At 51.0% G+C, this 19,774-nt stretch overlaps 5 protein-coding genes across 5 annotated transcripts; 4 read left to right on the top strand and 1 right to left on the bottom strand.

The window, feature by feature from the left end:
* Positions 1-1,632, top strand: CTRU02_214101 (kynureninase; the record flags this gene model as incomplete). The annotated part of the gene is made up of 3 exons (XM_036724653.1): positions 1-136; positions 285-646; positions 706-1,632. 3 exons carry the CDS (start codon positions 1-3, stop codon positions 1,630-1,632), a joined length of 1,425 nt encoding a protein of 474 aa, XP_036583772.1.
* A 7,236-nt stretch (positions 1,633-8,868) lies between these two features.
* On the top strand, positions 8,869-12,471 carry CTRU02_214100 (SH3 domain-containing protein; the record flags this gene model as incomplete). The annotated part of the gene is made up of 6 exons (XM_070206180.1): positions 8,869-8,896; positions 9,186-9,813; positions 9,877-10,256; positions 10,278-10,430; positions 10,480-12,359; positions 12,409-12,471. The coding sequence occupies 6 exons, from the start codon at positions 8,869-8,871 to the stop codon at positions 12,469-12,471; spliced, it is 3,132 nt and encodes a 1,043-aa protein (XP_070060212.1).
* An 830-nt stretch (positions 12,472-13,301) lies between these two features.
* Positions 13,302-15,568, top strand: CTRU02_214099 (alpha-L-rhamnosidase A; the record flags this gene model as incomplete). The annotated part of the gene is made up of 2 exons (XM_070206179.1): positions 13,302-14,311; positions 14,368-15,568. The coding sequence occupies 2 exons, from the start codon at positions 13,302-13,304 to the stop codon at positions 15,566-15,568; spliced, it is 2,211 nt and encodes a 736-aa protein (XP_070060211.1).
* A 1,508-nt stretch (positions 15,569-17,076) lies between these two features.
* CTRU02_214098 (uncharacterized protein) lies at positions 17,077-17,202 on the top strand (the record flags this gene model as incomplete). The annotated part of the gene is made up of 1 exon (XM_036724651.1): positions 17,077-17,202. The coding sequence occupies one exon, from the start codon at positions 17,077-17,079 to the stop codon at positions 17,200-17,202; it is 126 nt and encodes a 41-aa protein (XP_036583770.1).
* Positions 17,203-18,233: 1,031 nt separating this feature from the next.
* On the bottom strand, positions 18,234-18,932 carry CTRU02_214097 (60s ribosomal protein L32; the record flags this gene model as incomplete). The annotated part of the gene is made up of 4 exons (XM_070206178.1): positions 18,234-18,342; positions 18,408-18,529; positions 18,656-18,780; positions 18,893-18,932. The coding sequence occupies 4 exons, from the start codon at positions 18,930-18,932 to the stop codon at positions 18,234-18,236; spliced, it is 396 nt and encodes a 131-aa protein (XP_070060210.1).
* Between the last annotated feature and the right edge of the window lie 842 nt (positions 18,933-19,774).

The raw sequence follows: 19,774 nt of genomic DNA, 5'->3' as shown, positions 1-19,774 counted from the left end.
ATGTCTTCAGGCATGGATACCTCCGGCAGGGACCACGCCGTCTCACTGGACCAGAACGACCTCCTGCGGCGCACCCGGGATGAATTCGTTATTCCAACCAAGCAAGAGGTCACCAGCAAGACCCTCGCCAAGAAAGGTCAGTATTTTGATGTGATAGCCATGCCGCGTCTGTACTTGCGCCCATCCATCGGGCAATATCAATATCTGGGATCCTTAATTGCCTGGTCTCCGCGGGCACTCTCTGGCCATGATGTTTTTTGTGAGCTGACATTCTGGTCTGACAGACGATGGTTCAGGCAATGCCGAGCGGAAGCAGCAGAAATGCACTTACCTCTGCGGCAACTCTCTCGGTCTGCAACCCAAGCGAACCGCTGAGAGGATACAGCAATATCTGACCACTTGGGCCACACAAGGCGTCCAGGGGCACTTCAAGCCGTTGGACGACTCGCCCCTGCCGACATGGCTCAACGTTGATGCCAGGGCGTCCAAGATGATGGCCCCCATCGTCGGCGCTGACGCATCTGAGGTCGCCGTCATGCAGACGTTGACTGCGAACCTCCACTTGCTGATGTCAGCCTTCTACAAACCGCAAAAGAACGGCAGGCATAAAATCATCTTGGAGAGCAAGGCCTTTCCCAGCGATCACGTAAGATTTCTTCACATGTGTAAGCATCAGTGTAAGTTGAGGCTGATTGAAGTGTATAGTTTGTCGTCGAGACTCAGATCAGACACCACGGCCTCTCCCCGGAAACATCGATGGTCTGCATCGAGCCGCAGGATGCGACGAAGGACAGCACAATCAGTACCGAGCACATCCTCTCCACCATCGAGGCTCACGCCTCTGAAGCCGCGTTGCTTCTGCTACCGGGTATCCAGTATTACACCGGCCAGTTGCTCGACATCCCGGCCATCACGGCATTTGCCCACAGGCATTCCATCTTTGTGATCTGGGACCTTGCGCATGCCGTGGGCAATGTGCCCTTGCGCCTGCACGAATGGGACGTCGACGCGGCGGCGTGGTGCACGTACAAGTACCTCAACGGCGGGCCTGGTTGCATCGGCGGGGCCTTTGTTCACGACCGGCACTCTCGGGTTACGACATCCGTCGAGGACCCTGATTCGGCACGTGGGTACACGAACAGGTTTGCCGGGTGGTGGGGCAATGACAAATCATCCCGATTCATCATGGCAACCAAATTTCACCCGGCGCCCGGCGCGGCGGGTTTCCAGCTAAGTAATCCCAGCGTCCTCGACATCACCAGTCTCTGTGCTTCTCTCGAAGTTTTTGAGCTTGCAGGCGGCGTGGCGCCCCTGCGCGAGAAGTCGTTGAGGCTGACGGCATACCTGGAGAAGTTGCTTGACCAGGCTGTGCCGGCGGATGTAAAAGATTTGTACAGGATCATCACGCCGCGCAATCCGGAACAGAGGGGCGCTCAGCTGAGTCTGTTACTTAATGACGGGTTGCTGGATGGCGTGATGGAGTATTTTGAGGAGGTCGGAGTAATTATTGATGAACGAAAGCCGAACGTTGTTCGTGTTGCACCGGCACCTTTGTATAATACGTTTGTAGACTGTTACGACTTTGTTGAGCAGTTTACTAAGGCTCTGCAGAGGGCAAACAAGGGCGTGTAGATATGAAAAAAAAAAAGGGTGGCCAGAGGGTCGGCGATTTGAGCATGTTGCTATTCTTGGGCTCGCTCAACTTACCCCTTCTTAAGCCTCCTTGAAAGAAAGCCTCTTAGCCACATACCATTACGGCAGCTTGTTACCATGAAGTCATACATACCCTTGACTAGCCAAATACTTGAACCACTTGGGCATCATATTATCAAAAATACAAGGGGCGCGTAACCCCCTTTGTAAAAAGCTAATAACTGAAGTTTTGTCTCTGTAGTACCGTAAATGGTATTTTAGCGCGACCAGTTTTTGTTTGCAAGAAGCACTCAAGCTCGAATCTCGCTTTGCTTGTGTTTACCTGACGACTAGGACGCTGAGAGCTAGATTCGGCGATTGCTTGCAGACCGCTGTACACGACGACAGACATGTCTGCAAATTAAACCTGCCATTCAAGTCAATTTGCGAGTGTCTCTGAGGAGACGTCATCTAGACGGCCATGTTGACGGCCAGCGAGTTAAACTAGCACGTCGTTATGTACCTAAGTAAAGGTTCTTTCTAGCTCTAGCTGTTGAATTTCGTTCTTCTGTTTCGTAACTCACTTCACCACCGTCTGTCTAAGACAAATTGATATTCGGCACAGCAACCCTGTCCCACGAAGCCCTCATGGTGGCAGAAAGTCGGTGGTTCGAAGGTGTTGTGTGATTGGCTGCTGGGTTACGGCCTCATGAGGCTCTTATTTTGTGGGGTTTGGTTGATGCGGGTTTGGCCGAGTTGCACATCACCTTGGGTTGAGAACCAAGATGCAATTTAGGTGCAGTTTTACATTGCTTTTTTTAAGAACCGAAGCAAACGTTGGATAGTTGTTGTGAAGTCTACAATAAACCCTGTATGCTCTTGGAACAGAAACGAACATTGGCCAGAGTACATTACCTCCATATCTCAATTCTACCAAACCGAAGAATCATCACAAGATACCATGTGATATTATGTGGGCAACAACTCAACTCATAAATACCAGAAATGATGTCAAGGATCATCGGCTTGATACGGGCTGTCGTTTATTATTCAGATTCCATGATCCTCACCAAGTGTGTATGGTCTTGATGAATGATGAATTGCAAAGACCTTGATTTATGTGACTTATTTCACTATCTCGAAATGTGCCACTTACAAGGGGTTTAAGTGGTGACAACATTATGTTTAATGAATGATTGATTGGACTGATAACTGAATCAGAGGCTAACGATATATTGTCGGCATCAACGTTCCTTTTCGTATTGAGTCTTTGGGAGTTCAAATGAGTTGATAAACCCGGCTCCAGACACGCAGTCATGGACATGTAGTTGACTTTCACAGACCTACATCCGGGATGGCCGAATCAACCACGGCTCCTTTCCCACTTGCAACTGTCAACTCCTTGGAAAATTCGAACCAAACGTGACAATGAAGAGCTTTGAAATGATCAGGTCTTGCTGGGAAATCATACTTACAATGGTTGAGGCATGAGCCAAGCACTTTTCAGTTTATCCTCTCCTTTTTTTTCTTTTTTTTTTTAAGGGATGAGATACTGAAATGGGAAATATCCCTAGCCATCACGAGCAAAAACTTGTTTGAGCTTCTTTCGCGCGTTCCAAATACCGGCTCAGATTTGAACGGCACCTGTTGGGACAAGCTCGAACCTGTGTCTTCTTGCAACTCAGCCAGTTCCTTTTCAGCTGTCCAATTCGCAAACACCTGGACATTACATGGCCCGGGTACAGTAGTCTGGCAAGTGGCTGGACGAGTCGTGGAATTTTCACCAACAGACCAGACACGATTTACGCAGTGTATATGAACGACAGCCGCCATATAACCTCTTGTCGCCCAGCTCTTCCCCGAAACTGTTACCGACGTGATGCCACTGAATAGCTTCTAAACTGCAGACATACCGGTAATCATTGCGATTACAACCCGCAACAGACGTCCAACGGCACTTTTCTGGATTATTGAACCATTGTTTTGTGGAAACAACAGCAGTGGTGGCTCGTGTGTATGATACCTAGAATCACTGTAAAGCGCTAATTTGACGGTCATCGCTAATCCGGCAAGCTCGACAATCAAGTATCAGGTTCGGCAATATCGAGGAACCTGCAACAACTTCTGCATTACTGGTTCGATCAGTGATTGGTAGTTTGGGAGCGTGCGTGTAAACGGCGGAAATATCATGCTGATGTAAACCACCTGGATATACATGCGAGCGTACCCTTTTGATGGAAAAAGCATCACAGACGGCCTGGCATATAAGGTTATGAGCTGGTCTTTCAGTCCCATGTTACCAAGCCTGAGATTCCCACGGGTAGTAAAAGGGAACACACATTTTATAATCCCTATGGCAAATCACAACAGGGGTGAAAAGCCTTTGGTGCTGATGACAAAGTTGTCTTGGTTTCAACGTGGCCATTATCACAGTCTCAAGCGAGAACATGTTACTCGAGTTATACACATATGTAACTAGAATCTGTAAGTGGTATATAGCTCTGTCATGCTCACAGACGTCTAGACCGAAGTTGCACAATGACGAGGGGAGGCGACTACGCAAGATAGCAATATCACTCGGCTCACAGTGTAGATTAGCCTGTTAATGCTGCGTATGAGCTTGCCAATACCCTTACAGATACTGGAGCCTTTGACCGGAATGCCTGTCTGTTTGTTGTCCGAGGGAATCTGTGCTCCCTCACAGCTCCTGATATGCTAGTGCCTCCTTTCTGTTAGAGTCCAATCTTTGGACAAGACCAGCCACTGAGACTGATATTCGGTGCGTGTCGGCCTATGGTGCCAAGAAATTATGCTCCTCGATCCAACCTGACTACGATAATTGGGGTATGAACATCCTCGCCACAAACTGATATTCCTGAATAGAGGCTATCAATGTACGTCTCGGCCAACATGTTGCCACGCAGCGGTTCTCACTCAGGATGGGCTGTGGCACTAGGGATTAGTCTTGCGTTCCTGCAATGGAGTTGGATCATGGTGAGCTCCAAGAAAGCGGCAGGACTAAAGACAAGGGTAGGGATCCGCCCAGCCTGTACAATCCAGTTCGCTTACTGCCGGACGCTTGCAGACTTGGCTTCTCATATCTGACCCAATATCATGAGTAAATGACGGGTTCGAGTTGCAGTGGCGGATATGGTGATTTCACCATATTGCAAAGTGACAAGTGCTTCCAGATATGATGTAGAGCAAATAGTCTGGAATCAACTCCTCGGCGCCGTTCCCACGTCTTTCCCCAAATCACCAGGAAAAAAAAAAAAAAAGGCGACCCAATTGTAACTCTTCATGTGGTGGACCCTTATTTCTTGTCTCAACAGAAGAATGCATCCCCAAGAAGGAGATAATCTTAAACAGTCTCCCTTCTCAGACATATGGTCAGCTTTTTTGCAAGGCTGTGAGTTGTTGTGTGTCTCGGCATCCAGAGACAGGCTTCAGAGAGAAACATGGCTCATTCGTGCGCCCAGTGAGCCCAGAGAGCCACACCCAAAATGCTGGCTGGGTGAGACAATTACATGCATCAATGAGTCGATTCATCACTGCTAGTCAGGCACTCCCGTAAGGGCGGGTTAGCTTGTCAGATCACTCTTCAGCTGCTTGGGCGATCTGTCATGAGCTCTCGACAAGGCAAGGCAAGGCAGATCATGACGCCAAGCTCGGTCATGCGAATGACAGACCTGCGTACTCTAGTGATCCTAGCGGACTTGATCATCGCATCTGCAGGCCGAGTATCGGATTACCAATGCCTCTTCTTGGGCAAACTGCATGATACGACAGGTCTACTGGACCGCAACGCCCGGAGCAGCTCGGATGAATGGGACGAGCGGCAGTGACACTACTTGACTACCGCATGCGCATCACGCAGTTTATCCGGGTCATCGGTCCCGAAGGACTGGGTTTCAGCTGGGCCTCTCTTCTCATTTACATGCACCACGCCGGCCAGTGACGGCAAGCCATTGACTTTCTCCTGCGGCCAGGAAGACTCTGAGCTTTGGCTTGTTCTCCGGCAAACTTCCGGTGGATGCAAGAACGCACAGGTTTACGAGCAAGGACCCTGCGTTTGATCAACACAGAGTTCAGTCATAGGGCTTTCTGGAGAAGTGATATATCCCTGGGCCATGCTACGTGCGGCAGTAAGATCCGTGAAGATAGCCGCGATGCGTCGTTCGAACCCTGTGGCGGAGAGATATGAAAAGTAAAAAGGACTTTTTTTTTGTTTTTTTTTTGGTTCGAAAACAGTCTGCTGGTTACAAAACGCGAAGGATGGTATAGGCGAAGGAGTGGCACATTGCGGGTTATTACGTGGCATTCTTCGGTAGTAAATCACGACTGATTGGTGCATCTAGTAGAAGGTTCAGATCTGATATGGTCAGGGAAAGCCATGGTGTACCATTGTGTCACCCAGCTGAGCCTTTTGGTGGGAAGCGAAGACGCTGTTTGCGGATGGGAGAAACTGGAAGCAAAAGTATTCAGGTTTAGGCGTGAGCCCAGACTCAACGGGTCAACCGCTTTGACGTGACATGCGACACATTTGTTGATGGTTGCTGAATGGAGGTGGCTTGACTGAGTGGTCGAAGCTGAAGGAAGATTCGTTCTGGGAGGTTCAGTTGCCGATGGAAAAAAGAAACGGACAACGTGGGAGGCGATTCGGAAGGGAGTGCTGCTGCTGCTGCCAAAATGTCGTTGTCAACAATCGCAGACGGACGAGTGGCGGCTTTGTCGAGATGGATCGACGTCTGGGCCGATGCTCGATCCGTGGATAGAGGACAGTAGGTCCATTGTCTCCAGTATTGAAAGTTCAGCGGGTCGGGCATAGTCCTGGGAGCCAGTGGCTGGACAGCATGACGGAGGCGCTGTGTTGTCTCCATCATGCAGAGGAGACAGCATAGATGAATGCGGACAAGACAATTTATGGCGGGCTATGCATTGGCGGAGGTGAGGTGGAAGGACGGAAGTTGCGATGGAGGTGGGTAACGTGAGAAGCGCCCAACTGTGCTAGGGCCGGAATAGGAAGACACTTATATCACCAGCCGTGTTAGTGCGTCGCCACATGTACTTCCCTATGACGCTCTAGTAGGTGATGGGCGACAGCCTTTCCATCTTCAGGTAGCGGCAATGGTCGAGCAGGTCCCAGCTGGCCAATGCCAAACGGCCGTTTCCTAAATGGACAGGGCTGGGCCTGAGAGCTTAATGTTCCCTCCTAGCCAACCCCAACCAAGGAACTAGAGACCGGACCCCTATCTTTCTAACATTACGAGGTATCCCCTCAGGCCAGGGAATATGACTAAAGTACCTGTACCCCGATAACGGGAAATGCAGCCTAGTTGGTACAGAGGAGAGAGCCGAGAAGAATACAGAGGTTAATAGAGGGGAGAAAAAAAAAGAAAAAAAAAGGACGAAATGGGCGGAAGCTGAGAAAGGGATAGATATGGTTTCTGACAATTCCAGACCCCCATTAGAGATCATTTTCGCAAGGAGACTGGAATCCTGCAAAATGACTGGCTGGTCCACCTCAGACGTGTAACTGGAGGGGGGACATCAGCAGAAATACCCAGCAAACCCCTTGTCAGAGCCCAGTTGTTTCAAGTCCTTCCCCCCTAGCCAAACGTCTTGCAGGGAACTTTCAAAAAAAAAACCAATTCGATCGTCATCCACTCTGCTGCCGGCTCCAAGAATTGAGAGGCAGCAGAAAAGAACAGAACTGAACAGCCTGGGGATCAACCCGAGGATTCCCCTGGAGTGAGCAGTGCAAGACATCAGTGAGCGCCTGGGCAGGCACACCATCACCATCCACATCACTCTGGGCTTCACATGTGCCTGAAATTGGGTACACACAGTTGCTGCACCTGCACCTGCACCCTAAAAAAGGAAGCACAATTCACCGCGCGGGATACCTTGCCTTTCCCTCCCCCCCCCTGGGCCGTCTATTACTATCACACATCTTGGTCTAATCTCTCCCAACTCCTGCAGCATTTCTCATATTAGAGTCAAATTTTGATTTGGTCCAATACCCAGCACCACACATCAAAGGTTCCCAACCAAATAGGTTTCCCCCCTTCCTTGTGTGTGTGTGTTATCTGTATCCGTACTTTGTATCTCTTTTTTCCCTTTGCCTCTATTGTCTTCCTACCTCCGTCATATTCAATCACACACCCACACAAATCTTTTTTTTGGGCAGATCCCTCCACGCAGTCTCTTTTTATCCCCCTTCTCCTCTTCCTATTCTTGACAGTTCCACCCTCCAAAACAAGTTCTTGGGCAATCCTTGGAGAGCTTCATAATCTTCCTCTGTGCCCTTGTCACTCCTTTCGACTATCTTCCTCCACCCTAAACTACGGATACTTTCCTTACGCCTTGCTCGTCTCGCCTGGCCTGCGCCGCGTCTTTTACCAGTGCGCCAATAACCTGTTCTATTCATAGCCCCGGCTTCTTTTTTTTTTTTTTTTTCCCCTCCCCTCCCATCTCTCTGTACCAGGCCAGCCTAGCAAAGCAAGCCATCCAGGCCAACCCCCTCTCCTACGTCCAACAAGCAAGCAGTGCACTCCTAGACTGACCCGACAACGAACGGACTCAGCGGGACGCAACACACGACCAACAGCTGCAGCTGCAATTACGTCTACTTATTTTCTCGCCTGATTGCTGCTAGCAAACCACAATTAACCGCATCTGTGTACCCGCATATCCAACAAGCGAGATCCTCTCCTCGACCCTTCAATCGAGGCGTATACGCCTGTCTAATCAACCACCACCCACCCGGCACGGCGTACCCTGGCCCCCCCGACGACAGTCTCGCACCCGCCGCTAGAATCAGAGGCCAGCGCCCTTTTCTCAGCCGACGAAACAGCGGAGTCGCAATTTCATACCCCGTCCACCAGCCTTTCCCTCTCAGCTCCAGTCCAACCTACGCTCGCCCGTTCCTTGGCACTCGCCTAACGCCCCGGCTTTTTGTCACCCTCACTCCATGATAGTACCAGCAGTACTACCGGCCACACCTCGACTACCAGGGTCTCATTTTGCCATCTGACGGGGCTCAAGGGGGTTGGCGGCCAAGTCCAGAGGAAAATAATCCCAAAGGCTGTGACGACGCCTGCACGGAACGAGTATACTCTGTGCCATCAATACCACGTACGACACGACCCTGACGCCTGTCGTCTCCGACATATCACTCACGAATCTCCCATCGCATTGGCTGGCTCCCGTGCTGGCCCACGACCTTAATTCAATATGACGAGGCCTCACATTATTCGCGCTGGTATGTTTATGCGACCCAAAACACCCGCGCCTTCTTCCATTCCTCCTGGCGCAACACTAAACATTCCCTTAAACACCAACTTCTTTTCCTCTCCTTTCCCAATTGGCTCTGGTCTTTTATGTCTGAGCTCTAGCCTGCACTCGTCTTGGTCTAACGGCTAGAACCGTGGTCGATCAATCTTACAGAAATCCTGCCCCCCTCCCCCCTCCAAGAAAAAAAAAAGAAACCAATTACTTGCTCTTTGCTGTTATGTCACGCTGACCTTTTGTCTCTTTTGTCGCGAATCCAGACACGATCGATCTCCAGGATCACGAAGCACCGTCTGCGAAAGACCACCCCCGAGGTCCTCACGGTTCACTGGGTGCTCATCAGGCTGAGACCCTCCGAGAGGTCGCCCAGGAATCCGCAGAGATCCAAGCGCGCAGCCCCAGGCTGTCCTGGTCCAATACTGAAGGAGACGGCGACGTGTCAGATTCAGACGACCTTGCGGGCGAGATCTCTCAAAGGCTCAACGGCGGCGTGATGGACGATGCAAGCAAGAAGCAGCAGCAAGATGCGCTGGCTGTGGCGCAAAATGGCGGCACTTCGGGCAACTCGGATGATGGAGACATGGACGATACGGACGAGAGCTTGGACGATGATATGATGGATAAGATATCGAGTTCTCCTTCGATTGAAGATGGTGGGTACAATTCGATTCCAGTTCCCCGGCCAGTTCCCCGGCCCTGGCCACAGAGAATCGATTCTCTACCGGCTATGAGAGACCACGACTCTCCTGTTTCTCCTACTTTCAGCGAAGCCATGTCCTCATCTCCTTATGTCAAAACCCCTGAACATCCACCTGCACACTATTCCCGGCAGCACAGCAAGGCTTCTGCTTCAAATCGTCATCATCATCTTCGCGGTGAGTATACCGAGTAGGACCGAGATACAAATAACCACGACCGATATCTTGACCAGTCGAACGACGACTTCTGTAGCGGCGAAGGATCAGATGTTAGAGTGTATGACGAGAAATGCTGGTATGCTCCGCAGAGCAAAAGCCATAAAGGCAAGTTAAAGGAAGGTTTGACGCTACATGCTCCTATTGTAATACGTCCTCTTAGACTGCGCGGGTCTGGGGAACCGAGGCATCAGGAGTTTGCGCAACGACGTGCTGAGCTGGAGAGGGCGGAATGGGATGAGGCAGCAGGAATCGCTAACTACGACGACGATGACGACGATGACGACGACGACGACGACGACGGGAATGACATTCCACTCACTATACCCTACAAACCTTCGATCGAAGAAGATGATGATGATGATGACGACCTTTCCTTTTCTGATGATTCCATGTTCATTGCTGGTGGCTGGGGCAGTGAGTGCTTACACGAAGCAGAGGACATCGATTTCGAATTCGTCTACGCGCTCCACACCTTCGTCGCAACTGTAGAAGGCCAAGCGAATGCGACAAAGGGTGATACAATGGTTCTGCTGGATGACAGCAACAGCTATTGGTGGCTGGTGCGAGTGGTAAAAGACAGCAGCATTGGTACGGCTTCTCGCGCTCCCTGTGTCGGCAGGCTCTAACTAGGACTTAGGATATCTTCCGGCAGAGCACATTGAGACGCCGACTGAAAGACTGGCGCGCTTGAACAAGCACAGGAATATTGACGTAGTCGCTCCCTCCATGGAAGAGATGAACCTTTCTGACTTAGATCAGCTTTCCGCTACAATGCTCGGAGACCAGGCTGGAGAGAAATCCAAGAGCACGTTCAAGACCGCTCTAAGGAAGAAGAAGAAGACTGTCGCGTTCGCCGCACCGACGTATGTCGACTACTCGGACATTGACTATTCCTCAGATGAAGAGGACATGGACGAACTGTTTTCGCAACAACAAGGGCAGCAGCAACAACAACAGCAGCAACAGGCTACGGCGCAACAGTCAACAGACGAGAGCCAGGATGACGAAACAGCGAAGGTAGAACCACTGAAGACCCGTACAATCAAGGAGGTCAACGCAGAACCGGCGAACAAAGAGGACGCTGCAGAGGACGATTCGAAACGCGACAGTGGCGAGATCTTTGAGAAGCCAGAGGGGCCCAGCCGGTCGAGGAATGGCACCGTCAGGAACACCGACTCTTTCTTTAAGGATGAAACCGTCGAAACCAAGAAGATCACGCTTACGCCTAACTTGCTTCGCGATGATAACAACTCACGACCTTCCACAACGGAGAGCACCGTCAAGCAGCGGCCTAGTCTGGACAAGATGGACAAAGAGCTGCAGCCTGACAAGAAGGAGGATAAGAAAAAGAAGGACAAGGATAAGAAGGAGAAAGAAAAGAAGCCTAGCGCCATTCGCAGTTTCTTCTCGCGTAAGGACAAGAAGAAGGCTGCTGATGATGATGACGAGTCCTTCGGCAAACGGTCAATGGATATTGTTACCGAGTCTCAGGATCGAGATTCGGAGGAGCAGCCATCCTCCCCGAGAACAAGCGGCGGCTCCCAAGACCAACCTCAGCGGGCACCGAGCAAACTTCAGAAGCAACAACCGAGGGTAGAGCCATCGCTGGCGAGAAAGGGAGGAGCTTCTGGGTCACAGAAGTCTGCCACCCGGGAACTAAGCGAGTTCATCTCCTCTGAAGGTCGTCCTAACAATGTTTCGAACGTTCCGCCAGCGTCTATGCGCATCGTGGAGGATGATTCATCGGATCCTGATGTCGCAACTCAGCAGCGAATCAAATCACCCGAAACCACCCGGTTGCAGCAGTCGTCGTTGTCCAAGATTATGCCCTCGAGAAGTGGTGGCAGCGACAAGCCACAGAAGGTCACCAAGGCCAAGTCACGCGTGGAGCTTGATGATTTTGACTCTTCTGGTGAGGAGATTGACCCTCCTGAACCTGAGGTGCAACAACCGGCCGAGGAGAAGTCCAAGGAGGATAAACAGGCACGACCTGTGCCTGGCGCTTTTCCTGACAGCCAAACGAGCGTCCAGACTGTACAGAGTGCACAAAGTGCACAGAGCGACAAGACGGTCACTCCTTTACAATCTCAACCTCAACCTCAACCTCAACCACAAGCTCAACCCACGCCTGTTGACCGAGAGAAGGACCGCCTCTCCGAATCGCCTGTACAAGTGTCTCCAGTTACCACTAGCAACCCGCCTGCGCTCATGGTAGACACTTCTAGTCAGGACGGCCACTCCACGTCGCCGTCACCGGAACTCATCGACGCCGACGAGGTTGGCAGGCATCGCGCTCAGGACTCCATGACTGCTAGCTCAACATCCACCGGGGGCAGCACGGCGCACAGCAGCTGGAACGATGCTAAACTCCGGGCATTCTTTGATTCGAGCTCGGATATCCGAGACATGCTTGTCGTGGTTTACGACAAGAGCGATGTGGCGCCTGCTGGACCGGATCACCCCGTTGCAGGAAGCTTGTTCCGTGAACAGAACGCCAAGTTGGCGGAAATTACGACAGTAAGTGGATTTCCCACCACAATGAGTGGCTCGTACTGACAAGAAGCAGCAACTTGACAATATGCTTGGTGACTGGCTAGCACGCAAGCAAAGACTTCGAGGCACGGTATAAGACCTCTTTACGAACATTGGTTTTGTTTTTACGGACAGCGAATGTGTATAGTACCTTCTTGACTTTGTCGGCGTCCTGGAACATCGGATGGAGGGTTACCTAACGGATTGATGGACGACACTGTAACGTGGTCGCTGATATGAACCTTAGCACCATGGGCACTTGTGCGTGGATTTGCACTTTTCTGTTTGAAATGCGTGGACATACCAGACTCACGTTTGTTTTTACTTCACCTTCACTTCTTCCTTTTGTTTAGAAACGCTTCGCTGTTTGGCGTCGTGGCATAAGCATGAGCTTTGCATTGGTGTTTTGAGCCACTGGTGTGGGTTTGAATCGAGGTGGGCATATTAGGTGCGGCGCTGTCCAATATGACATTGTTATCTCTTAAGACACGACATGGATGACTTGTGCCCGATTTGATGCATACATATTTGCCTATTTATGTAAGGGGGACTCGCCGCCTGAGACAAGGCAGGGTGACTCTTTTGTGAGATGCCGTGACAGGCCCGATCAAAGCCCCTTCCCAGGACGAGAACGTACGGCAGCTTGCTTAGACCTGGCGTCAGCGCGGATGATCTGCAGGAAGCCGATAGTGGGCACCCGCCAACTACCGGGTAACAAGCACATCGTCCGATCTGGGGAAGTCGGAACCCCGCACTGCCGCCCTGGTCATCTCCCTGTTGGCGCCCAGTGTAATAGTATATTAAATATCGGTTGACCAGAAGAAGTGCAAGGCTCTCGGTTGCGTTTCTCCAGTACCTGCGGATGACGTCTATGGGTTGAGTCACTATATACCCGGTTTTCAGAACCTGCTCAATTTGACCGACAAAATGACCAGCCTTCTCACAGATATCTTGGACAGTAGTATCACGGGCCAAAGGAACGACCTCTCCCCCGATTTGCGGTCCAACCTTCATAGCATCGATCATGAACCCAGCTGGTACCGCTACATCCGCGCCAGCAAATCCAAAACCATCTATCCGGTGCGGGTTTTGCACGACTACACCCGCGGCGCCGTTACAAACCCCTTGGGGCTGATCACCGGCGAGGGCGGGCCGACAGTTTTCACCCGTTTATCAGACACAGACGAGACTCCATCTGTCACGATTGATTTCGGGCTGAACACCGTAGGAATCCTGTCCATTGCCTTTGCCGGATCATCGACGCCGGGGGAAAGTGAAAGCAGGCCGGGGATCAGGCTAGCCTTTTCGGAGACGTTGCAGTTTCTGAGTAATGTGAGTGACTTCTCAAGGTCGTACAATGGGGACGCCATCACTCCCGGCAGCGACCAGATTGCTGTGAAGGGGGACCCTTATGTGTGGTCTGCCAAACATGGGTGCGAGCATCCTGATGGCAAGGGAAAGGGGAAGGTCTGCGTGGACGGGTTGCACGGGTTCCGGTATTTGAAGATCTATCTTGACGCATTACCCTCTGACGCGCCTTACACCACTTGTCTTGGTGAAGTCAAGATCTCTTCTGTCAATCTGCAGCTTTCCGCATTCCATGGCACGCCGGATACCTTCAAGGGATGGTTCGAGTGCAGCGATCTTGAACTCACGAGATGGTGGTTCGACGGGGTATACACTAACGATCAGTGCATCGACACCTTCCGGGCCGAAGATGCGGAGCCGAGAGGCGCGGGAAGCGATACGCTTGAGGGCAAGAAGGTGATACACGATGCCCCGAAGAGAGACCGGGACCCGTATGTGGGCGACTTGGCCGTTGCAGCGCTAACGGCGTATCTTTCGCATGGGGAGTTGGTGGCTGAGGCAAGTGGAAATGTGCTGGCGGATTTGGCGGCGCATCAGAGGAGTGATGGATGGATTCCGCCTGCAAGCATGTGCGTTTGCTCTCGCTATGCTTATTATTGCTGGGAAATACGCTGACGGGCCGCAGAAATAACTACACGCTGCCATTGTTCGACTATCCCCTCTGGTGGGTTGTCTGCAGTCATGACTACGTCTGGTACACCGGGGACGTTGGCTACCTTGAAACCTATTACCCCAACTTGCTGGCTGTTCTGGATAAATGGTACCCTTCTGTTACGAACCCGGAGACGCAACTGGTCACCAAGGGTCTCAACGGAACGGGTAGGTACGGCGATTATGCCTTCCTACCGCGCCAAGGGCCGGTGACGTATTACAACGCACTCTACGTGCTTGCTTTGCGGAGGGCGGCTGATATGGCGGAGCATCTCTCCCGCCCTGAAGATGCAGAGAGATGGATCTTGCGTTCGCATGCTGTTGCGAATGCTTTGGAGCATCGCAACTTTGACGAGAGTGTCGGGGCGTTTTACGACGGGACAAGGGGAGCGACATCCGAGGAGTTTGTGGATGCGCATGCACAAGATGGGAACAGCATTGCCATTCTCGCGGATGTCGTATTTGGAGATACGGCAAAGAGGATACTGGAATATTACTCTCGAACTGCTTCAAGACCTTATGGGAACGCGTTCTACGACTCGGATGCTGTTGGGCAGGGATTTAGTCAGAGGGTTTATGCATTTGTGTCATATTTTGAGCTGGCGGCAAAGTTCAAGACAGGTGATGAAGAGCTAGCCGAGAGCGCGGTGGAAGAGATAAAGAGGCTATACGGCTGGATGAGCGGGCAAGATCCCGGGGTGACGTTCTGGGAGGGCATCGGGGAGAACGGGAAGCCTTATGAGGATGGGTACACGAGCATGGCGCACGGCTGGGCCACGGGCATTGTGCCTTTGATGAGCAACTACGTTCTGGGGGTCAAGCCGACAAGCCCCGGCTTCCAGACATTCAGCGTGAAGCCAGTCAGGGCCGGGTTGACGTGGGCTATGGGGGTTGTACCGACGCCCAGGGGCGGAGTGATCGGCGTCGAGTGGATGAATAGAGGGAATGGATGGTTCAAAATTGCGGTAAAGGCAGAGGCCGGGTTGAAAGGGCATGTTGGAGTACCGGTCGATGGAAAAGGGGCTGTGATCGAGATGGACGGGAGAGTTGTGTACGATGGTCGTGACGGGCCCGGCGCTTGGTTCTGCGAGAGAAGGGTCATGATTGAGGTTGATGGGAAAGGATGGGATTCTGCGACGGTGATATCCGTCCAAGGAAGTGATGAAGACCTGTAACATATTCTGTCCAGACTGGTTAGCGCTCCGCTCCGGTTGGTGTTCTTACTCTAGAGGGTGTTTTCGGGGGGTCGCTATGTGTCATAGTTGAGTCGATAATCGGTTGAAGTTGACAGTTGTTAAAATGACAGACGCTGAACATTGACAACGGAGGTTGAGTGTGTGATGTGAACACCTGTGGAACGTTTTATTTGACTAACTGACTTATTCATCTTTCTGTGTCATGTGGAGGATGGCGAAGGAAGGGGAATATCTGTAAAGCGAAAAGAAGATTCCTGATATATCCATATGGAGACTGTCCGTCTAGCTTATTCAGCTACATATGATCATCGACGATATCTGCTTGAGGCATGTACTTGACTGTCACCTTAATGTTTCTTTAATACTGTTACCTTCCAGCATTGATAGTTATCCAAGCATCTTCGAGGTTGTTGATTATTGTAAGACCCTAGGCTTGGTCTGAAAGTCGTCGGTTTGAACACAGGTCATCTTGATGATGGTTTCAACATCCGTGACGATCATTCATTCCGTTGTATGATAGTATATCATTGCAACACTGGTTAATTCTCGATGTGTATGGTACGTAAAGTGATACAAATAATTTCGCCCACGAAGCAAAGCATCGACCTTCTCCGGACCTACAGCCGAGAAAAGATTCGAGATGTGAATGCGTAGAAGGCCGGCCACTTAGCCACCAGGAGGAGGTCAGAAATGACCTCAGTTGGTCGAGTGCCTTGACAGCAAACCAACGACCCCGGTTGAAGCCATAAGTGGCCTTGTACTGCTCAACATCACTGCCCCTGGAATCTCAATGGAGATTCGAGTAACCTTATCGATCGATCCAGGTTCCTACCAGTCAAGACTGCCACCCGACCCCTCTGTTACCAGCGGACCCTCCCGCAGCCACAGATAGAGTCCAGAACCTACCATTCCACAGCCTCCATCAATCATCTGAAACCAGAGACGCAATTTGATTTGCCATTGTCGCTAACGTGACGAGATATCACTGGACCCTGGACCCCTCACGTCACTGCGCCCCAGCCACAATCTGTACTCAGCCACGCTACGTCACCAACCTCTCAACAAGTCTTGGCAACACCACCAGTACGACCAAGTTTTGGGGGGACGAAGAGAGCTCACTGTAATTACCGCCAGAACCAAGGCTGCAAGCGAGCTGTTGTGTTAGCGCTTTGCTGGGAAACCCCCCTTGGCTCCCTCATCGTCACCCGTTGCGCAAAAGGTGGGAAGAAAGTATATAAGTTGCCCGCTCCTTCTTGGCTGATCTGCTGAAGGTCACTACACACAGCCAAGTCAAACTACCTCATCCAAACACAACAAGCTTTCTTACCCTATAAACAAGCGTATTCATATACACAGTACTAGAAGGTACGTCTTGTTCTGCACATCGACATCGGCACTAGAAGCTCTTGGTGTTTCTCTTGGGGTCTGGTCTGACAAATTCAATAGCAAGACTCATCCCATCAAAAAAACCCAAACCACATTCCAACATGCCCTTTTTCTACTCCAAGCCTATCGGCGGCCGAAACTTCGGCACGAGCGTCCATGCAGACCGTCATGGCATCCGTCGTGGGCCTTGGCGCTTCCGTATCGGCCGCTTCCACTGCTTCAAATAGAGACGACGCTCTCACGAATTAAAGGTGCGGATGCACTGAGTTGAGGGGGCTTGCCTACTCTCTGTAATCCTCGGGCAAGGAGCATGAGAAGGCTTTCGATTCTACGGGGGCGCTGGAAAAGTGGATGAAGCAAACGAACTTAACTTATGAGACCATGGGATATCGGAGTTTTTCGAGTTTGTTTTTTCGTTTTTGTTGGAACGCACGAGTCTGGGACAGGAAAGCGAGCGTTTGCTACCTGTTTGTCTGTCCTTATTGTATTTTACAACGGTTGCGGCTAGTAAGAATAGTCGTGACGCTGGGAGGAACGGCGGAATGCCTACCCTAGATAATTATTATACCAACTTTCTGAAACCATATGTCATTCTTGCAGTGACTACACCATTTGTGCCAGTACGAGAGAATATGTTGATGGTCCTTTATGAATTGCTTTCTCTCTCCTTGGCGACGGAGACAATGGCCTTAGAAAGGTTCTCATAATGCGCATGGTAAACTCATCAGTCTTCAGGATTACAATGTCCATGATGATATTTTGAGTATCTACTGGCAAGGCAGCTGTCATTAGTACGAGATAAACATGGCGCTGGATTGCAGTGACAGGAAGGGCTCGCAACGGTTGAACCAGTGTCAACTTGACGAATTAGCTTGTCACTGAAGGAAGGATTCATTGGGGAATGATTTGTGGAACCAACGTGGGGGCGATGGCATTTTCGAATTGAGCGTAAGAATCTTCTTTTCCTTGCCATCTAACGCCAGTATCAAAACCCGAAAATGTCTGGTGGGCACGCCTGAGAACATCAAGTCGTTGAATTTTGCTGCGTTTTTTCTTTTTGTATTCATCCTAGCACAACGGTTACCGAATGCCATGCCAGGCCGCAGCTCCCAGAATTCATCGCAGAAACCGTATTCCGATGCATTCCCGTTCCCTGGATATGAGAGAGCACAACGCAAGTAACCGGCGGAAACCAACCCTCGCCCACGCCCCCAAATGATTGTTTTGTTCCACAGTAAACCGACCACAAAACTTCCGTTTAGACCTCGGTGGTGACCTTGGCCTTGGCGTTGGTGACCTTGACGCCGAGCTGCTTCGCCCGGGCAATGATGTCGATACGCTTTCTCGAGGAGACGTTGTGGGCGATCCTACGACTTGTTAGTATTGTCTGACCAGACTCGGATTAGTCCTCGACTTCGTGGGGGTTACGGACTCGGCAGCGTAGGTGCGGTTGTGCATCAGCAGAAGGTTGACGTCGTTGACGTTGCTGACGAGGAAGGCCTTGTGGCCGGAGGGCATCATGTACTTGGTCTTCTTGTTGGAACCGAAGCCGATCTGAATTTGGGAAACCCAATGTCAGCGATTATTCATCTTCGGATACCCCTCCATCCTTTCTGTTTGCCAAAAATTCGATTCCCTCCTCTTCAATAAATCTCCGTTTCGAGAGGGTCCTAAACATACCGAGGGCATGGCAGTGTTGCCACGGAAGCGACGGCGAACACGGTTGTCGATACCCTTAGGCTTGCGCCATGATCGGTCAACGCGCATAAAGCGGTCGCTCTGGTGGCGGTTGAAGAGCTTCGTGCCTGTATGAAATCACATCCGTCAATCCTCTCGTTCCAATTCCAAAATCGTTTCATCGTCGTGGTTCTCGGCGCGGGGTCGTGGGGTTGTGTTGCGTTGGGAGGAAGGACATACGCTTCTTCACGATAGGGACGTGCTTCTTTGCGGCGACCATCTTGATGAAATATTGTCAGCATAAAATCGACAAATGACAACGACGACAATGTGATTGACGACGGGGGTCGATTCGATTCTCACCTTGACGGTTGTTCCTGGCTGTGGTTAGTCGGGGCGGGTGTTCGTCGTGAGGGTCAAGCAAATCACAAATTTTGGTGTCGACACACCAAAAGTTCGGGCAGGTGCTTTTCGACGTTAGGGCTCAAATTTTACCGGAACGCACGTGACTGTGGGTGGATGGCTTTCTTTCCAGGCGAGAAAACTGTGAGTGCAGGTCCATTTTAGAGGACGCTAACAAGGGGCTGAACATCTAACCAATGATAATACATATAGCCGCTCCACAGTGGACCGTCATGTCAAACTTCCTCAGTTTCAAGCCACGAACCGAGCCACAGGCTGAGCCACAGTAACGGAGTCCAAAATTCCACGTTATTTCATGCTCTGGCAGTATCAACAAGACAAGGCCAGTATGTGATTACCACTTACTAGGCATTGCAACAGGATCTCTTGAGGCTTTGCAATGGGTGCCGACTATTCTAACCACTACGCCACATGGGTTGTACATGGCTGCTACAGTAAGAAAGAGTGAGGTCAAGTTGGTGATAGAGTCGTCCGCTAAGGAGATTGAGCCCTGCGATGAAGTGGAACTCGGTCTCTCGTCTACAATTTCCATGAGTCACCGTCATTCGCGCATCACAGAATGGTACCATCAAGGTTGAGAAGTGACATGGCACCCATGATCTGTGGGTTGCCGTTCATTCATGAGGGGATGATGCCCAAGTTAACAAGCTACAAAACTCCTCTCCAAATCCTGTGTCTATGCTTCAACCTTCACCATCC

This window comes from Colletotrichum truncatum, assembly GCF_014235925.2.
Source record: "Colletotrichum truncatum strain CMES1059 chromosome Unknown Contig_0010, whole genome shotgun sequence".
NCBI lineage: Eukaryota > Fungi > Ascomycota > Sordariomycetes > Glomerellales > Glomerellaceae > Colletotrichum > Colletotrichum truncatum.
Note: the sequence above shows the minus strand (reverse complement) of the source record. Positions and strands in the feature narration are given on the sequence as shown.